Source organism: Bactrocera tryoni, chromosome 1, assembly GCF_016617805.1.
Source record: "Bactrocera tryoni isolate S06 chromosome 1, CSIRO_BtryS06_freeze2, whole genome shotgun sequence".
Classification (NCBI taxonomy): Eukaryota; Metazoa; Arthropoda; class Insecta; order Diptera; family Tephritidae; genus Bactrocera; species Bactrocera tryoni.
The window spans coordinates 42,662,084-42,678,923 of record NC_052499.1 but is presented as its reverse complement, the minus strand read 5'-3'; the positions used below and the strand labels follow the sequence as shown (position 1 = coordinate 42,678,923).

General features: G+C 36.5%; 1 protein-coding gene across 1 annotated transcript in view; it reads left to right on the top strand.

Annotated features, from left to right (window-relative positions):
- Positions 1–16,840, top strand: part of LOC120768043 (RYamide receptor) — a 368,160-nt gene that overhangs the window by 191,266 nt on the left and 160,054 nt on the right. The window contains exon 3 of the mRNA XM_040094594.1: positions 21–1,897. Coding sequence (XP_039950528.1) covers positions 1,014–1,897 — 884 coding nt within the window. The 5' untranslated portion in view covers positions 21–1,013. The remainder of the gene's footprint in view (positions 1–20; positions 1,898–16,840) is intronic.

Sequence of the window (16,840 nt, the reverse complement as noted above, 5' to 3'; positions counted from 1 at the left end):
TAAATCTTTGCTAATTGCAGGTGTCAAGCACTACTGGCATGTGTGTGGGTGGCTCGACCTACTGGAACCATAAATCATAGAGAAATACAACGTAACCTACATATACTCAAATACTAGGAAATTGAATTTTTACTTTAGTAAGCAAAAAGCGAAGGCAGTAGTACGAGCGTCGAAATGAGCAGCAACTTTGGTCTGTTGTCGATGAATGGCAGAGTCAGCCAGCGGAAACTGAAATTGTAATGTGGTAACTAACCGAAATTGCCAACAGGAATTGCCACTACACGACCGAAACGTATACACAAACTTTTCTTGGCAACAAAGTGTGGCAAGTACACCGGCACTCCTGCAAACAGTGGCATACACATACACGGCGGTTGAAAAGTTAACGAGTTGGTTATTGTTGTAACAACGTCAGTGAGTGCATATGTGCAGTTGGCATTACAAAGTTGGCAAACAAAATGAAAGAACTAACTGAGCACAGCAACAAAGCGAGTGTGTGCAAATAAGATGTGAGTGGAAGTGCTGAGTGTTTGCGGCTTTTGTCACTCACAAGTGTCGCGGTTGTGTCAAATAACTCGCTGCGAGCGCAAGTGTTGTAAGTTCTATGCGAAAGTAGCAAGAAATCTGTGTTGTATTATAAGTTGTCTGACAGCCGTTTCGACAGTGTAGGGCGCTCATATGAGCAAAAGTATGCGAGCAGTCAGAATTCTTTTAAAAAAGCTACATAAAAACAATAGTAAGAGACATAAGTTTTCTTCAGTGGCATGTGGCAAGCACAACATATACTACGAAAATATATGCACGCACATATAATTAAGCTTATAAATTCTGCTTAATCGCGCACAAGTGGCAACTCCCCGAGCAACCATAAATTACGAGAGCTGGGTCACTGTGGCGTGAAATTTAATAACGGTAACGCCGGCAACGAGTCATAAACAAAGGTGTCTTTACACTATTACAAATATACGCACATACTCACACACCCTGACATATACTTTAACTTAAAGCACAGCATGGAGTCATTCATACGCGAGTATGCGGTGCGCAGCATCCTGCCACATTTGCACAACTCCGGCGGCGCACTGCAACGCTACGTGCGCTATGTCGTCGAAGACGCGGTCGCAAGTATGCCAAGCAGCGACAGCGCTGGCAGCGGCCGCAGCCACAACCACAGCCTACTTTCCGGCCTAACCAAGGACAGCGGCGATAGCGCCGAGAGCGCCAATGACTATTACTTTATTACATCGGCATCCGCACAGCAATTGCTCAACGACAGTGAGAGTGTCGTGGCGGCGACTACCGCAACATCCGCGGAGCTGGTGGCACGGTCGCCGCTCGCGTACAACGAAAGCAGCTACGCCATCGCTGAAAGTGCTTCGGTGCAGGTGTTATCAACGCTTACTGCGACTATGAGAGCTATTGGCGAGTTCGCGACCAACTCGGCAACGGCTGCTGTGACCGCAACGACAGCGGCGGCTGGCGAGCTGAATATGACCGCCGAAATGTGTGATGACTCAGCTGAGGATGTGTCTGCGCTGTCGACGGCCTACTTTAAGACCATCGTCTATCTGTTGTACATTCCGATATTTATATTTGCGCTGCTGGGCAACGGCACCGTGTGCTATATTGTGCAGTCGACGCCGCGCATGCGCACCGTTACCAATTATTTTATAGCCAATTTGGCGGTCGGCGATATTTTAATGTCGCTCTTTTGTGTGCCCTTTTCGTTTGTGTCCATTTTCATTTTGAAACATTGGCCTTTCGGCACGGTGCTGTGTAATTTGGTGAATTACTCGCAGGCGGTGTCGGTGTTGGTGAGCGCGTACACGCTGGTCGCCATTAGTATTGATCGTTATTTGGCGATTATGCGGCCACTGCGACCGCGTATAACGAAAAGGTAAGCTGATAGTAATAAAAATATATTAATTATTGTGTGCATAACTAGTCAATTGAAAAGTCCCCGGCCAACCATAGTAAATCACGCTTTTTTTGACAAAATTGGTTTTTTTATTCAACATAGTTCCATTGACAGGGTGATAAACTGATTATAGCACCATCCACCTTTTCAATACCATTTTTGTAGAACTATTTGACCTTTGCTTTAAGATATACCTCTGTTTCGAAGATCACCTTTACATTCGACGAAAGTTTCTTGCCAGCGAGCATTCTTTTGAGATCTGAGGGCAGGAAATAGTTGCTGGGGCTAAATTTGTAGAATGCGGTGGACGCTTAAGCAATTCGGAGCCCAAATCATGAATTTTTGCCATCGTTTTCATTGATTTGTGACACAGTGCATTATTTTGATGAAACATCACTTTATTTATCTTCAAATGGACTTCAAAATGAAATGATGGAGCTATTACACAATCACAATTCGCCATAAAAACTCGGGTTTGCTACGATTAAATATCTCCAAGCACTGCTTCGAGCGGCATAATTCTGCCTAATTGACAGTCCTTGACCTTGACGGATAGATCATCAGCTCGTCGCTGTTGTTGATCAGAAGTGAGCTCGCGCCGCACCCACTTTGCACAGAGCTTTATCATACCCAAATATGCGTGAATGATATTGTGTAACTGCTCACTCAATTAATATCTTTAGAGTGCCTGCTATCTTGAACAACTTCTCTTTACAGTCATCCAAAACTGTTTTATGGAGTTTTTTGATAATTTCGTCGGTAACAACATCTTTTGGTCGTTCACTGCTTGCACCGTCTTCGGAGCTCATTTCACAACATCTAAACTTAGCTTCCATTACATTATTTCCTTTTTTTTCTTTCAAAAGAAATATTTTATAAACTCCCGAAATTCCTTTTTATTTATTTTTTCACAATAATAACAATAACAAAAGTTGTGTCACTCAAATAATATAAATCACAAACTATGGTAATGATCCAACAACTATCAAATTTATACTCGCGCCGTTAGGAGGTTACGGCTAAATCATATGGATTTAATTCTAGCAGCGCCTCATATGTGTCAGGCCGGGGACTAATCAATTGCCCTGTTATTCGGAGATGTTTCATATTTATTTATTAAGATATCATTCAATTCATACAAATTACTTATTTAATTGAATCGCATTAGCTTCAAAACTATTGGCTAGTTCCGACAATTCTGAATATAATTTCATTTAAGTCTAAATTTGTTGAAATATATTAGTAAGTTCAATATATCTATGATATTTTGTTTATATAAATATATTAATTCTGAGATTACAAATATTGTTATATTAAGAGCCTACATTAACAAGACAAAAAAGTAAGGGGATGTGGCGAGCAGTCAAGCGATTGCCGTTACAGAAATCACAGGCGCAAGACTTAAACGAACATAACTTTTAGTTATAGTGTCAATAGTATAGGGGATAGATATAAGCTATCTTTATGAGAGATTTCAGGTGATGTTTTTAATACCTGCGCAAGGTATAAAGCTCTTGGCCTTTGTTGTGTTTGCATTCTATGAATTGTTAAAGGGATTTTAGTAAATACGATTATCGAATGGTCGGTTTTCAGCTCGTTTTAAATCCACTTTACGGTCTTTTTCTTCAAAGATTTTTTAGTGTCTTTTTATGAACCTTATAAATAGACGTGCAACTAACAAAAAACTTTCTTCCGAAAACTATTTTGCGCAGATAGGATAAGGCGCAACGTTTTGGGGGCATAACTGGTGTTTAAAAACTCCTAAATAAATTTACTTGCAAATTCCTCAAACGTGAAGAAGCCGGTGGAGGTTTTCAGGGCGATACTCTGCATTCAACGATACAGCGTTTAAGGGCTGTCTTCGTCCATGACAATTTGATGGAAATTACTTAGTTGTACATATCTTAAAGTATTTGCCTTGGGGCTATATGCTTTAAGAAACGTCGTATTGTCCATATGCAGGTGTCAGTAGATAAAGGAGGGCGGCAGTTACGCAGATTTAGGGTCTTCTTTTGTATGGAAAATGAACTGAATTGTTAAGACATCAAAACTTTAAGATCGCGTACAAATGCCTTCTGTAGATTTATGAAGAAGTAGGAAGAATATGTAAATAACAAATAACGTAGGGCCAATTTGGGCAATTTATACTCTGGAAAGGCTCGCTTAGTTAAATTGCTAAATTTTGCTTCGTATTGGAAATATTTATCTTAAAGTCAAGTTTATTAACTCAAATGAGATATTTGTGATATATACTCAACCAAAGGAGCTTAAATAAAAATATTGAATATATGTATACAGCAAAATATAATATTAAGTATATAAGGCTTGAGGCAAGGTATCTACAGATCAAGGTCTAGACCAAATCGATTTATGTTCAACAAAAAGCGATGTTATATTTACAAAAATTTTAATTTTGGTAAAATATTGAATAAAAAGCTATGGTTCGATTTCGACACGAGAGATGGCATACCTCAAACTCACTTCGAATTCAAAATTTTATTTGGCTTCGATTTTAATACCGCAAAATAAAAAAAAATATATGATTTTAAAATTTTGATATGTATATAGGAAATATGTGGTTGCTACGCATACAAGTATGTTGAAATTGGTCATTTCCGAAAGCTATTCCTTCTACTAAATTTCAGTTTTGTATCTAAATTTGGAGTGTGCAATTGGGCACAGCAATAGTCTGATAACGCCCATAGTCAATACCGGCGTGCCGTGGGTGTCAAGGAATATAAGTAGCAAGACTTATCAAGCAATCTCCATTTTTACTTTAGTTGCATAACTAGAACTGAAATATTTATGTTCTTGCAACATATTGACACACAGCAAAATGGCTTTGTTCACCTAAGTTTATTTGCCACACCTAGAACTAATCGAGACAGGTATAGATTTATATATAAATGTCCAAGATGTCGAGACATGTAATGTATGTTGTTTAGCGCTGATCATTAATGAAATTGGTCTAAACTTTGTCTTAACTCTCTTATGCCTATGTAAGTTATTACATATTCTCCAGTTATCTTTTTCTTGATGCACCCAATATATTAAATGTACCCCCTTTGATTGAGCTTTATATCACATTGATCTGATTTGAGTGAACTAGGAGATTTAAATATAAATATATATTTAAATATATACATATACTACACAACCTGTTTGTAATCCATAGATGAGTTCGTCGAATAATGACTTTGAATCCTTAGTGAAATATTATTAATAAAAGTTTTTTCAACAACTGAAAGGACTGCTTTGTTCCTTGCGAATTACTAGAGTATGAAATGTTCGGTTGCCCGAACTATATTTTACTTGCTTAATACTCCGCAGACATGTGTGGTAATATCTGCTATAGTTTAAGGCAACTGTTAGGTCTTGAAGTATCGATTAAACCGGTTATAATTATCTATATCCCATTGCATCAAAAACTATCGAAAGACAATCAAGTTCTTAGAGCCGCTAAATGTCTCTTCTTCATTATACCCTGAACAGGGTATATTAAGTTTGTCACGAAGTTTGTAACTAAGAAGGAAGCGTCGGAGACCCTATAAAGTATATATATAAATGATCAGTATGTTGAGCTGAGTCGATTTAGCTATGTCCGTCTGTCTGCCTGTCCGTCCGTCTGTCTGTATATATACGAAATAGTCCCTCAGTTTTTAAGATATCGTTTTGAAATTTTGCAAACGCCATTTTCTTTTCAAGAAGCTGCTCATTTGTCGGAACGGCCGATATCGGACCACTATAACATATAGCTGCCATACAAACTGAACGATCCGAATCAAGTTCTTGTATGGAAAACTTTCACATTTCATAATGTATTTTCACAAAAGTTGGTGCAGGTTATTTTCTAAGGCAAAGATGTAATATACGAAGAAATTGTTCAGATCGGTTAACTATAGCATATAGCTACCATACAAACTCAACGATCGGAATCAAGTTCTTGTATGGAAAACTTTCACATTTCACAATGTATTTTCTCAAAAGTTGGCGCAGGTTATTTTCTAAGTCAACATTATAATATTCCTAGAAATTGTTCAGATCGGTTAACTATAGCATATAGCTGCCATACAAACTCAACGATCGGAATCAAGTTCTTGTATGGAAAACTTTCACATTTCACAATGTATTTTCTCAAAAGTTGGCGCAGGTTATTTTCTAAGTCAACATTATAATATTCCCAGAAATTGTTCAGATCGGTTAACTATAGCATATAGCTGCCATACAAACTCAACGATCAGAATCAAGTTCTTGTATGGAAAACTTTTGCATTTGACAAGATATATTCCCGAAATTTGATATAGATAATTTTCTAAGGCAACAATGTAATATCCGAAGAAATTGTTCAGATCGGCTTACTATAGCATATAGCTGCAATACAAACCGAACGATCGGAATCAAGGATTTGTATGGAAAACTTTCGCATTTGACGTGGTATCTTTACGAAATTTGACACGGATTACTGCTTAAGGTAATAGCATAACCTCCCAAAAAATTGTTCAGATTGGATTACTATAGCATGTAGATTCCGTACAAACTGAACACATAGTTACTAAAAGAAATGCACCTGTAAAGAGTATATTAGCTTAGGTGCAGCCGAAGTTAACGTTTTTCTTGTTATTTTCTATACTTGCGTATTCAAGACTCAATTTTATGTTTTAAACCATAAACTATAGACGTAAATGCATATTATCATATTTAATATATTGTGGTGTCATCTGTAAGACGATAAAGTAACATAGTATGTTCATGAATGGTCATAGAGGAAATTTAAGTACTAAAAGCAGAAACTATGTTTTTTATCGAATTCCTTTTTAAATTTTGGCGTAGTTTTTTCTTAAAGCTTATATGTAGTATAATGAGCACCATTTTCTAGTGCAAATGCTCTCTAGTACTTTGAGACCTTTTGCGTGCAGATTACACTTCTTAATATTTAATTAAATGTACTAATGCACTCAAGTGCAAAGAAAAATTTTTGGAATTTTTTCACACTCACTTCATACCCACGCGAAAAAAACGTTATTTTTGTAATTTTAATTTACAAGTTTTTGAACCTTCGCCTGAAGCCGTCATGGGCATACCAACAGGCGTCTGCAAAGTGACAAAATTAAATTATTTCTCTTTACATTGTTGTGCTTCCACATTAAGTATTTATGGCAACGAGCAGGCGGAGGGTTGTAAATAAAATAATTCCGCCAGCCCGTAACACAGTTGATATTGCCACAGCGAGGGCAAGTATGCGCGGTGTGTAGAAAGCGGGCTAATTGATAGCGCGCTTGCTGGAAAACAATTGCGACAGACGTTCCCTACAACTGAACATTGTTGTAATTTTACAATCGTGTGGTAATAAAAATTTCATATTGACACGTCTCCCAGCTGAATTTTGTTTGTTTTGCTCTACCGTCTGGATTTGAGCGCATAACAAAGATTTATGGAGACACTAAAGCTACAAGAGAGGAGTGTAGCTTTACAAACGCAAATATTTGCAGTAAAGCAGAAAAGAAACAGAAAACAAACTTGCCGGCAGTTAATACACAACAAACTGCTCTAAGGTTACTCATACGCCATGTAGCTCGCTAGCTGAGCCCCTACGTGACGTACACTTAAGCAAAGCAATATGAAACATTTCAATGCGTACTTTGCAGCGATATTTATGCAATCAGCTGTAAAGCGCATATTGATCAAGTTCTTGTACTTAGCCGCACCCAGCCGCGTATACATATATATTTGTTGGTATGTAGATACAAAAATAATATAAGTTTTGTTGCAAGCACGCAAGCAAATGCTGCCTAGCCGCTGCCTGCTGTTGTCGTGTATAAACTTTAACTTTTACGAGCGCATACACCAAATGTACTTATATTGACAGCCATATGTTTATGTGCATATACATATATACTGTGCCTGGTATAGCATGTGAGGTGTGCTTACGGGAAAGTATTGCTCGGGTGTTCGTGTAGTTTATTCCGTTGCTTTTGCTGAAAGAACTTATTTTCATTATATTCGCTCTGTGCTTAGCGTTCTTTGACATTTATGACATAAGCATGTATGTACTTAGTGGTATAATATCATGGTTCAATGAGTTTAACTAGCAATGCCAAAGAATTCATGAAATTTCTAAGTAGCTAACCTTAAAAGAAGCTTCACTTAACTATTAGACGGGGTTAAGCAATTTGTACACAAAATTCAAAATTATAGCAAAACTTCTGTTATACTGCTATTACTTTCCGAATGGATGATCAAATCTTCCAACGGAGATGATCATCATATGATGATGATGATGACGATTTCTGCTTTTTAAAGAAGAGTACAGTGCGTTCAAAAAATAACGTTTTTGTTTTCTAAAGTGTACGTAGCGTTTATTGGAAAAAATTTTAAAATTAAAGAAAATACATTGTTTTGTTACAGCTGTGTTTTTTCTCTCAGCTGGTGCTATAGCCTCACATCTTTGGTGTCAACCTGCAAATAAATTGTCTGCATGTTCCGTAGGAATCGACCTCCAGGATTGTTGGAATAACCGCACGAAATCTTTTGTTGGCGTTAAATATTTTCTTGATACTTTTCCTTTCATTAGAACCCGAAGATTCCCTATCTGATTAGCGTCTGGTAACTGTGGTGGCCAATCTAAAGAAACAATATACATAGTTTTAATGTTTCCATTGAGTAAAAGAGTCTGCTCCTATGTTTGGGTTCATTGTTTTTCTGCAGTATCCAATCATGGTTATTTTTGTCGTAAAGCATTTCAGCTGATTTCGGTTAACCCCTTTTATACATATTTCTAGCAACGTTCGGATTTTTGCAGAAGCACTTCAAAATTTCGCATCCCTGAAAAGAAAAGCAACCACAAAGAGGAAGCTTTTTAAACAAAATTTTTTTTGCTTCTATTACATTGAGCAGTGGTTTCTTTCTAAAAAGGAGAACATAGGCTTTTTCCTTGCTTTTGGTTGTCACATGATTCTTAGAGGTCTCATGATGCCTCCCTCTCTCTGGCTTGCTATTTTCGTTTTCAGCTTTTCCTTAACGATGAGACCACTTCTTCTTAAATGCACAACTCGTATTTTAGTATTTTGAAGTTTTTGATAATTCTTATTAGTCGATTATATTTAGCACTCATTTTCCTTATTTCGCGAAAGGACGTGCCACTTCAACAATATTGAAAAAAATTTACCAACCGATAACGATTCCAGGTTAACCAAACTTACAAATTGGAAAACTAACGACCTCTTGCAGAAAGCTTAACACTGTTATAATTATAAAATAACTAAAGTTATTTGAACCAGACTATTTAAATACCGTCTAGAAGGTAAAAAAGTAGTGAGAATTGTAAGAAATTACCAATTACTTTTGACCCTGAGCAAATTTCTATATCAATTGCGATATTTGAGTATGATGTTCAGAGAAGTTTGACTTGAAAGCTTTTATACTCTGAACAGGGTAAATTGAGAAATTGAAACTTCGGAGACAATACGGGCAAAAATTAGTAAGACTTTTTAATTTAAATTTCGCGCGAAAACCCATTCATCGAATTATTATTTTTTTCCCAGTTTGTATGACTGTCAGTTCCATCTGCGCTAAGTGACACATTAAAAAAATAATTGGTATTAAGTCTTTCTGAAGTGCATAAAGTGCATTATTCAATCAAGAAGTTCCATTTAATTCTGTGTGTGGAAAAACCTTCAGTGATAATTGTTTGACGCGAGCAAGTGTTGGTGAATTGGTGCTTGAGAATCGACGATTAATGCCTGTGCAACAATGCTTTCCTACTACCAGGATGTCATGAAACGTATTATTACTAGGGATGAGTCTTGGATCGATGCTTACAGACGATCAATCGGCCGAATATCGTGGCAAAGGTGAGCCGAAGCGGAAAAAAACCACGTCAAAGCAGGTCGATAATCAAGGTTATGTTGACAGTTTTATTCGATTATCGAGGTGTGGTGCACTCCGAAATTCTTCCGACCGGTCAAACTGTCAACAAGGAATACTATTTGAGTGTTATGCATCCTTTACTATTCATAACAAAATGCCGCAATTATGGGCTTCTTAAATAATAATCTACTTTCTAATCGACAAACAGCGTTTAAGCCTGGTCGCGGTACAATTGATGCTCTTCTTACCTTAGATGAGGAAATATCAAACTCTCTCTCTAGTAAAAACCATTTATCAATTGGTCTCCATACTATCATAGCACATCTAACCATTTGGAAACTCGGTCCAAAAATAATTAACTATATACGGCACTACCTTCTCAATCGAAAAATTCGCGTAAAAGTTAATGGTGCTATAAGTGAGCAATGTCCAATTGAAAACGGTATTCCACAAGGCTCTCCTTTGTCCGTAATAGTTTTCCTTATAGCCTTCGATCATTTAAGCCGTATAATAAATGAACACAAATACTTTAAACATCTACTGAATGCCGATGATCTTTATATCTTCAACATCGTGCGAAATTCAAATATTTTTACTAACCAAATTAACACTCTTTTTAACAATATCTTAAGCTGGTGTCATATCAGTGGTACTAAAATCTCTGCTAGTAAATCTAAACACCTGCACATATGTAACAAACGAAATTGTAATAATATCTCATTAAGCATCAACAACTGTAATATTATAAATGTAAATATACTTAAAATTTTTGGCTTAATATTTAATCATAAGTATACGTGGAATGATCACTAACAGAATTATGTTCATCACTTCATAATAGATTAAACATAATCAAGTGCCTCAGCAATATAAAATTAGAAAGTAATTCCAACACACTCACTCACATAGTTAAATCAATAATTCTCTCAAAAATTGATTATGGGTTCCCTATATTCAGCAAAAGATCAAATAGAAACTGGTCAAAGATGGCGTCAGCATACCACACTGCAGCCCGACTTGCCATTGGGACTTTCCGTACTACCCCAATAGAAAACATTCTAGCCGAAGCCGGGTTACCTACCTTAGAAAACAGATTGCTTTACATTACCAGAAGCATGATTACGAAAATCATCAAAGCCGAAGGCTCTCCTGTTAAAGCCGCACTAATAAATGGGCTACACCGGAAAAGAAAAACCAGGAAAACCTCAGCCTTACAAACGCTGATCCATTCTGCAAATGAAATGAACATTCATTTAAATAACCCAGTGATCCCAAGCCTTCGCGCTCCTCCTTGGAGTCTTACAAAAACGTGCGTTATTCTGGATTTGGATAAATTTAAAAAAGAAATTACATCACCAGACATTTACTTAAAATACTTCTCAGAAATAATAAGTTCTCACAAAAATTGGGATACACTCTACAGAGATGGATCAAAGGATTACAATAATGTGGCCTTCAGCGTCGTTAAGGATAACTCTGTCTCAATTTTCTGCACGCTTGCCTAATAGCAAAAAAGAGTAGACGTAAGCACCTCGTCTTCAGTGATTCTTTATCGTCGCTCAAAGCCATACTAAACATCAATTATGCTGATCCAACCGTTTCTCAAATTAGGGATATCCTCATCGACAACATTAGTAAAATCAAGTTATCATGGATACCCAGCCACATTGGTATACAAGGCAATACTCTAGCCGGCGCCCAAGCCAAACATGCGACAAGAGCACCCTTAAAACTTATAAATACCAACAATAAAAACGACATTAAAAATTTCGCTAAAAAATCCTATCGTGAGGCCGAAAACGAACACTAGAGCCAATACTCCCACTATTACAAAATAATAAATCCTCAACGACGATCGCCTCTCTTCCCTACAACCATATCCAGAAGACATTGCATTCTATATGTATACTCGCTTTCGGTTGGATCACACCAAACTAACACACAAACATATATTTGGAAAACTCCCAAACACCAGTTTGCCCATATTGTAATACCGAGAATCTCACAACTCAGCATTTAATACAAAACTGCACATCATTGGAACACAACCGTCTTTACTTAAACTTAACAGAATTACTAACAAACGTAACACATACTAATATAAAAGAGTTTCTTAAATTTATATGTACCCTAGATATCTATTTTGAAGTTTGATACTCTTAAATAACGAAACCATTGTATATTCGTTTATCAATATTTAAGAAGCTGATGGCCTTAGTCGCAAATGCTGTAAAATTTTTAGAATGTTAAGGTGTAATTGTATTATCCTTTTCAATAAAAATAATAATAATAATAATATGGGCCGACAACTCTTGGTTTTTGCACCACGATAATGCACCGTCCCCATTTTCGCCAAATTTTCAACCAATATTGTGCCGTAACCCCCTATTTGCCTGATTTATCTCCGTCTGACTTTTGGCTATTCAGCAAACTCAAACGACCGCACCGTGGAAACCGTCTTGAGTCAACTGAAGACATTAAACGGAAATCGCTACGCGCATTTATGGCTACTCCGCATATTGATTTTAACAACTGTTTAGAGGATTGGAAAAAACGTTCGTACAAGTATATTGGGGCCAAAGGGGATTACCTTGAGGGGACGACATAGATTTTGAAGAATAAATTAACAATTTTAAAATTTGTAACAAAGTCTTACGTGACGAGCTGAGTCGATTAAGCCTTGTACGTCTGTCTGTATATGCACGAACTAGTCAATTAGTTTCTCAGATATCGATCAGAAATTTTGCATCCCTCCTTTTCGCTCCAAAAAGCTTTTCATTTACAGAATCGCCGATATTGGGTAACTATAGCAAATAGTTTTCAAATGAACCGTTATTGTCCAAGAGAGAAATGCTTCTGATTGCATTTCTGTAGCATGAAGCTGACGTACAAACTGCGGGATTGGAATCAAGTTATTTTAAGAAATGTTTCAAATTTATATTTGCGAAGGGTATTATGGCTTCGGTGCAATCCGAAGTTAGTATTTTTCTTTTTTTTCTTGAAAGGTTTACCCTCTTGCGCATAAATCCGAGGATGAAGTGCTTCATACCCAACTATACAACCGAAATATGTCCCGTAGTTGACAAATGTTAATCCGCTGTTGTTTGAGAGAAGTTGACTTCAACTTTCCAATGATATCATTGCCATTATTGAATATTTTATGTCACTCTGTTACGCTAAGAAAAACAGTAGAAATTGTAATATGATACGAAGCCATGTGTGTCAGTCGTATTTTGAATTTGTGTTTCAAAAAAAGAGACTTAAATTGCCATACGTGTCTTCGCAAATACATTTTCTTTTAATGCTTTGATACTGTTTGCTCCTTTTCAAAGCTTTTATAGCTAGTAGAACAAATTTTGTTTAATTCCTTTTTTGGTATTCATATTTCTGTTTTATATTCATAAATGTATTTTATTTTATTTTATTTTATTTTATTCGCAAATTGTCAAAGTTAAAGAATGCCATATATGTGTCGGTATGCTTGTACATTCATTTTAGTACGCAAACCATTTGTCTGTCTCTGGTTATACATTTTTTTCCCGAGTAGACTTCCAAAAACAATATTTTTATGGTTTCCGTAGCAGCAATTTTTTAATTTATTGAAATGAAAGCCAAACATTTTTCATTTTAATTGAACATTTTTTTAAAATGATATCTCTATGTACATATGCATACATACATACACTAGGCATCCAATGAAAATATAAATATATTATATATATGTATATACTGGCGACCACATAGCATTTAGTTACTTCCTACATCTTCGCTTAAGAGTACATTCATAAAGCCTATCATGAAGATGCACTGTTATGTAAACACAGTTGCAGTAAATTTTATTTTTATTATTATTTATACCCAAAAAATATTTACTCGACGGAGAGTCTTCGCTGGTGAGCCTATGAGCAAACGCAAAATGCAAATGCAAGTATAATTTTACTAAGAGGAATGATGTGATTTTGAAAGCACTTGGCAGCCATATTTGTTTACGAATTTTTCATTCTTTGACACTTATTTTTTGTAGACTATCTCTTTCAAATGTTTGCCGCTCCTACGTCTCAGATGATCCATCCGTTCAGTCTAACTTTCGAAGAAATATGTACCGATGATTCCACCGGCCGACAAACCACACCAGACCGATGTTTTTCTGTATGAAATGGCATCTCTTTAATCACTTCAGGTTGAATTGATGTTTTTTGGACTCGTTATGATCTGAAAAAATCTTCAATCACCTAATACCATGATTGGTTGAATGTATAGGAGCTCATTATATTGAAATTGGCCGAAAATACATTTCAGCAATTATCGGGAACTGCTCTTCGAGGTCGTCCAAAGCTTGATTTTGCGGAGTCTTCAGAGAGAACAGCTCATCTGACCGAAATAGACGAGCCCGCTGTTTCTGCTTTGCGCATTGAAACTATAATAAAAAACTGTTTAGCAACAGATTTTAATGAATTAATTTCACCTCATAATGGAATACGCTATGTCTAAGAGCCAATATTTGTTTATAAGAAACTTCATGAATAGCAAACTATTCTCTGATTTATTTCCAAGTTAAAATAAAAATAAAAATTAAATTACAGTAAATGCAAGAAAAGAAAAACCCAGCCAATATTTCTGTAGACGAATCTTATGCTGAAATTTCATTAGACAATAGTTCATCGAGCATATTGGAGCTTCAAAGGAAAGAAATATTTATTTTGTTGCCTTCAAAGTAATCCCCATCAGATGTAATAGACTTATGTAAGCGATTTGTCCTCAAAACACTTTTCATTAGCACTTTTTGGGATGACCTTCAGATCATACAGCGAAATTTGTTTTATCTTTTCGACCGATTGAAAACGGTTCCCGTTACGATGATTGTTAACTTTTTTGTATGTCAAACTTATAAACCAATGTCTCATCGGCAGTTATAATGCTCTCCATGAATGTGGGATTGGAATTCGTATGATCAATCATGTCCAAAGAGACCTGTTTACGGTCCTCTTTTTTCATTAAATTCAGCCTTATCGGGACGAAAAATCATGCAAACTGACTCGCAAGAGTTGTCGACTTCTCTTGCCATCTCTATAATACTTACCTGACGACTTCAAGCACCATATCCTTCACTTTTTTAATACTCTTATCAGTTGAAGAGCTCGAAGGTCGCCCAGAACGACCGTCTGTAAAGGCATTGCACCACTCGTAGGCTTGTATTTTTCATAAAACTGAATCACCGTAAGCCTCGAAATAGAAAATTGGAGACAAATTCTTTGTTCGATATTTTTATCCATTGTAAAAATTGCAACGCACTACTGAGGTGTACCGACTTAAACAGCTGGTGTAAAGAAACTGGTTGACAGACCGTGCTCATATTTGATTTAGTAATTAAGATGTTTTATATGAAAAAATAGGAATTTTTTGGCCGTCAAAACCCAAGTATCTCCTTGATAATCTGAATATAGAAACCAAATTGATAGATTAGATTAGAACTTTTATTTTTTTGTTAATCCTTATTGCACAAAGAATACTATGTGCATGTTCATTACTAAACGTATATTTGATGAGGACTGAACTTGTAGCAGAGTACAATTTGCATTTGCGATAAATTTCAATATATCTACAGTGAATTGCATGAAATTCGTATTAATATTATTTTTACGAAGAAACTAATAGTGGAGAATTCACTATAAATGTGGAAAACACATCAAATCTAGTTAAGCATGAAATTAAGACAAGACACCCAAAAGTATTTGCTAACTAAATAACGCCATTAATTGGGTATCAGTTTACAAAGCTATCGCAAATGTGCAGAAAGTTCAATGAAGCACGTAAAGCAGCGCAAATAATGTGAGAAATAGAAAAGTAATTCGTTCGCAAATTCGGTGTTAATTTATCGGCATTTTCTTTCCCGCAAATATGCCATTTAACTGTGCACTTAAACATTTTCGTAAATTTCGGCGGAAGTCGCCTCCATACATCAGCCAAGTGGCAGAAACTCACACGCGACGCACTCAAGTGTGTATCAGATCCAAGTGCTTCCTGTGGTGGCGCCACCGCAGAGTGGCAGCTTTGCCAACGTCAACGTGCCTATCAAAACGCACAAAAACAAGACAAAAACGAAAAGAGCAACAAATATGCCATGCAAACACATGTGTTTGTGCTGTTAGTTGTACACACACACATGCAAGTCTATTTGCCTTTGCGGCGCTTGAGGCGTAACACAAATTTACTTAGCAACTTAATATTTTGTTTTACGGCTGAATGCAGTTTAATGGTACTTTAGCATAGCACGGCATGACATAGCGTAGCAGAGTCTTCCAGTTTAGTACATCCATACAACACATGTGCATATGTGTGAATGTGGTTGCACACATGCGCCGGGCAGCGCGTACGCCAAGCCAACAGCAGTTGGTAGACCAAGCGACAAATAGGCAAACATTTGCGCTGACAAGCTGACAATCAAGCAGCGCTTTAAGCAGTTAGCCAAGCACTCAGGCATGACACAGCGACACAGTGAGTCATGCGCTCGACCAACTAACCGTTTAGTTACCATTCAAGTCATCAGCTCGCCATGTTAAGTCATCAATATGAATATTTAAGAAAACAGTCTAAATTAAATATTTGTCATTAATCTTCGGACTAGCGTGAGGGCTCTACGACCAAGCTAAGCATGCGTATTTGGGGGCAATATATTTAATACAAATATGCCGTTACATACATATGTATGTCCATCAATATTTGGCGCGTCTAAATATTTGTGAGCCAGCAGTTAGCTGCGCCTTTATTAGCAATGCAAATAGTCAATTAATTAGTGGCTGTGTTATTAATACTTCGCGCTAATAAGTAAATAAAGACATATTTGTTATGGCAATAATCGTGGTAGTTGTGATGTTTACACAATATTTGAGCTTTTGCACCACGTGTCAAACGATTAGAATTAATATTTGGGGTGGGTCTTCCTACTGTTAATTAGTTAGGATCTAAAAAGGATAAGCGTGAGTCAAACTTTGTACACATTTTTGACACATAAAATATTTTTAAAATTTTGTTTTTTGCATTAAGGATGTTTTTCAC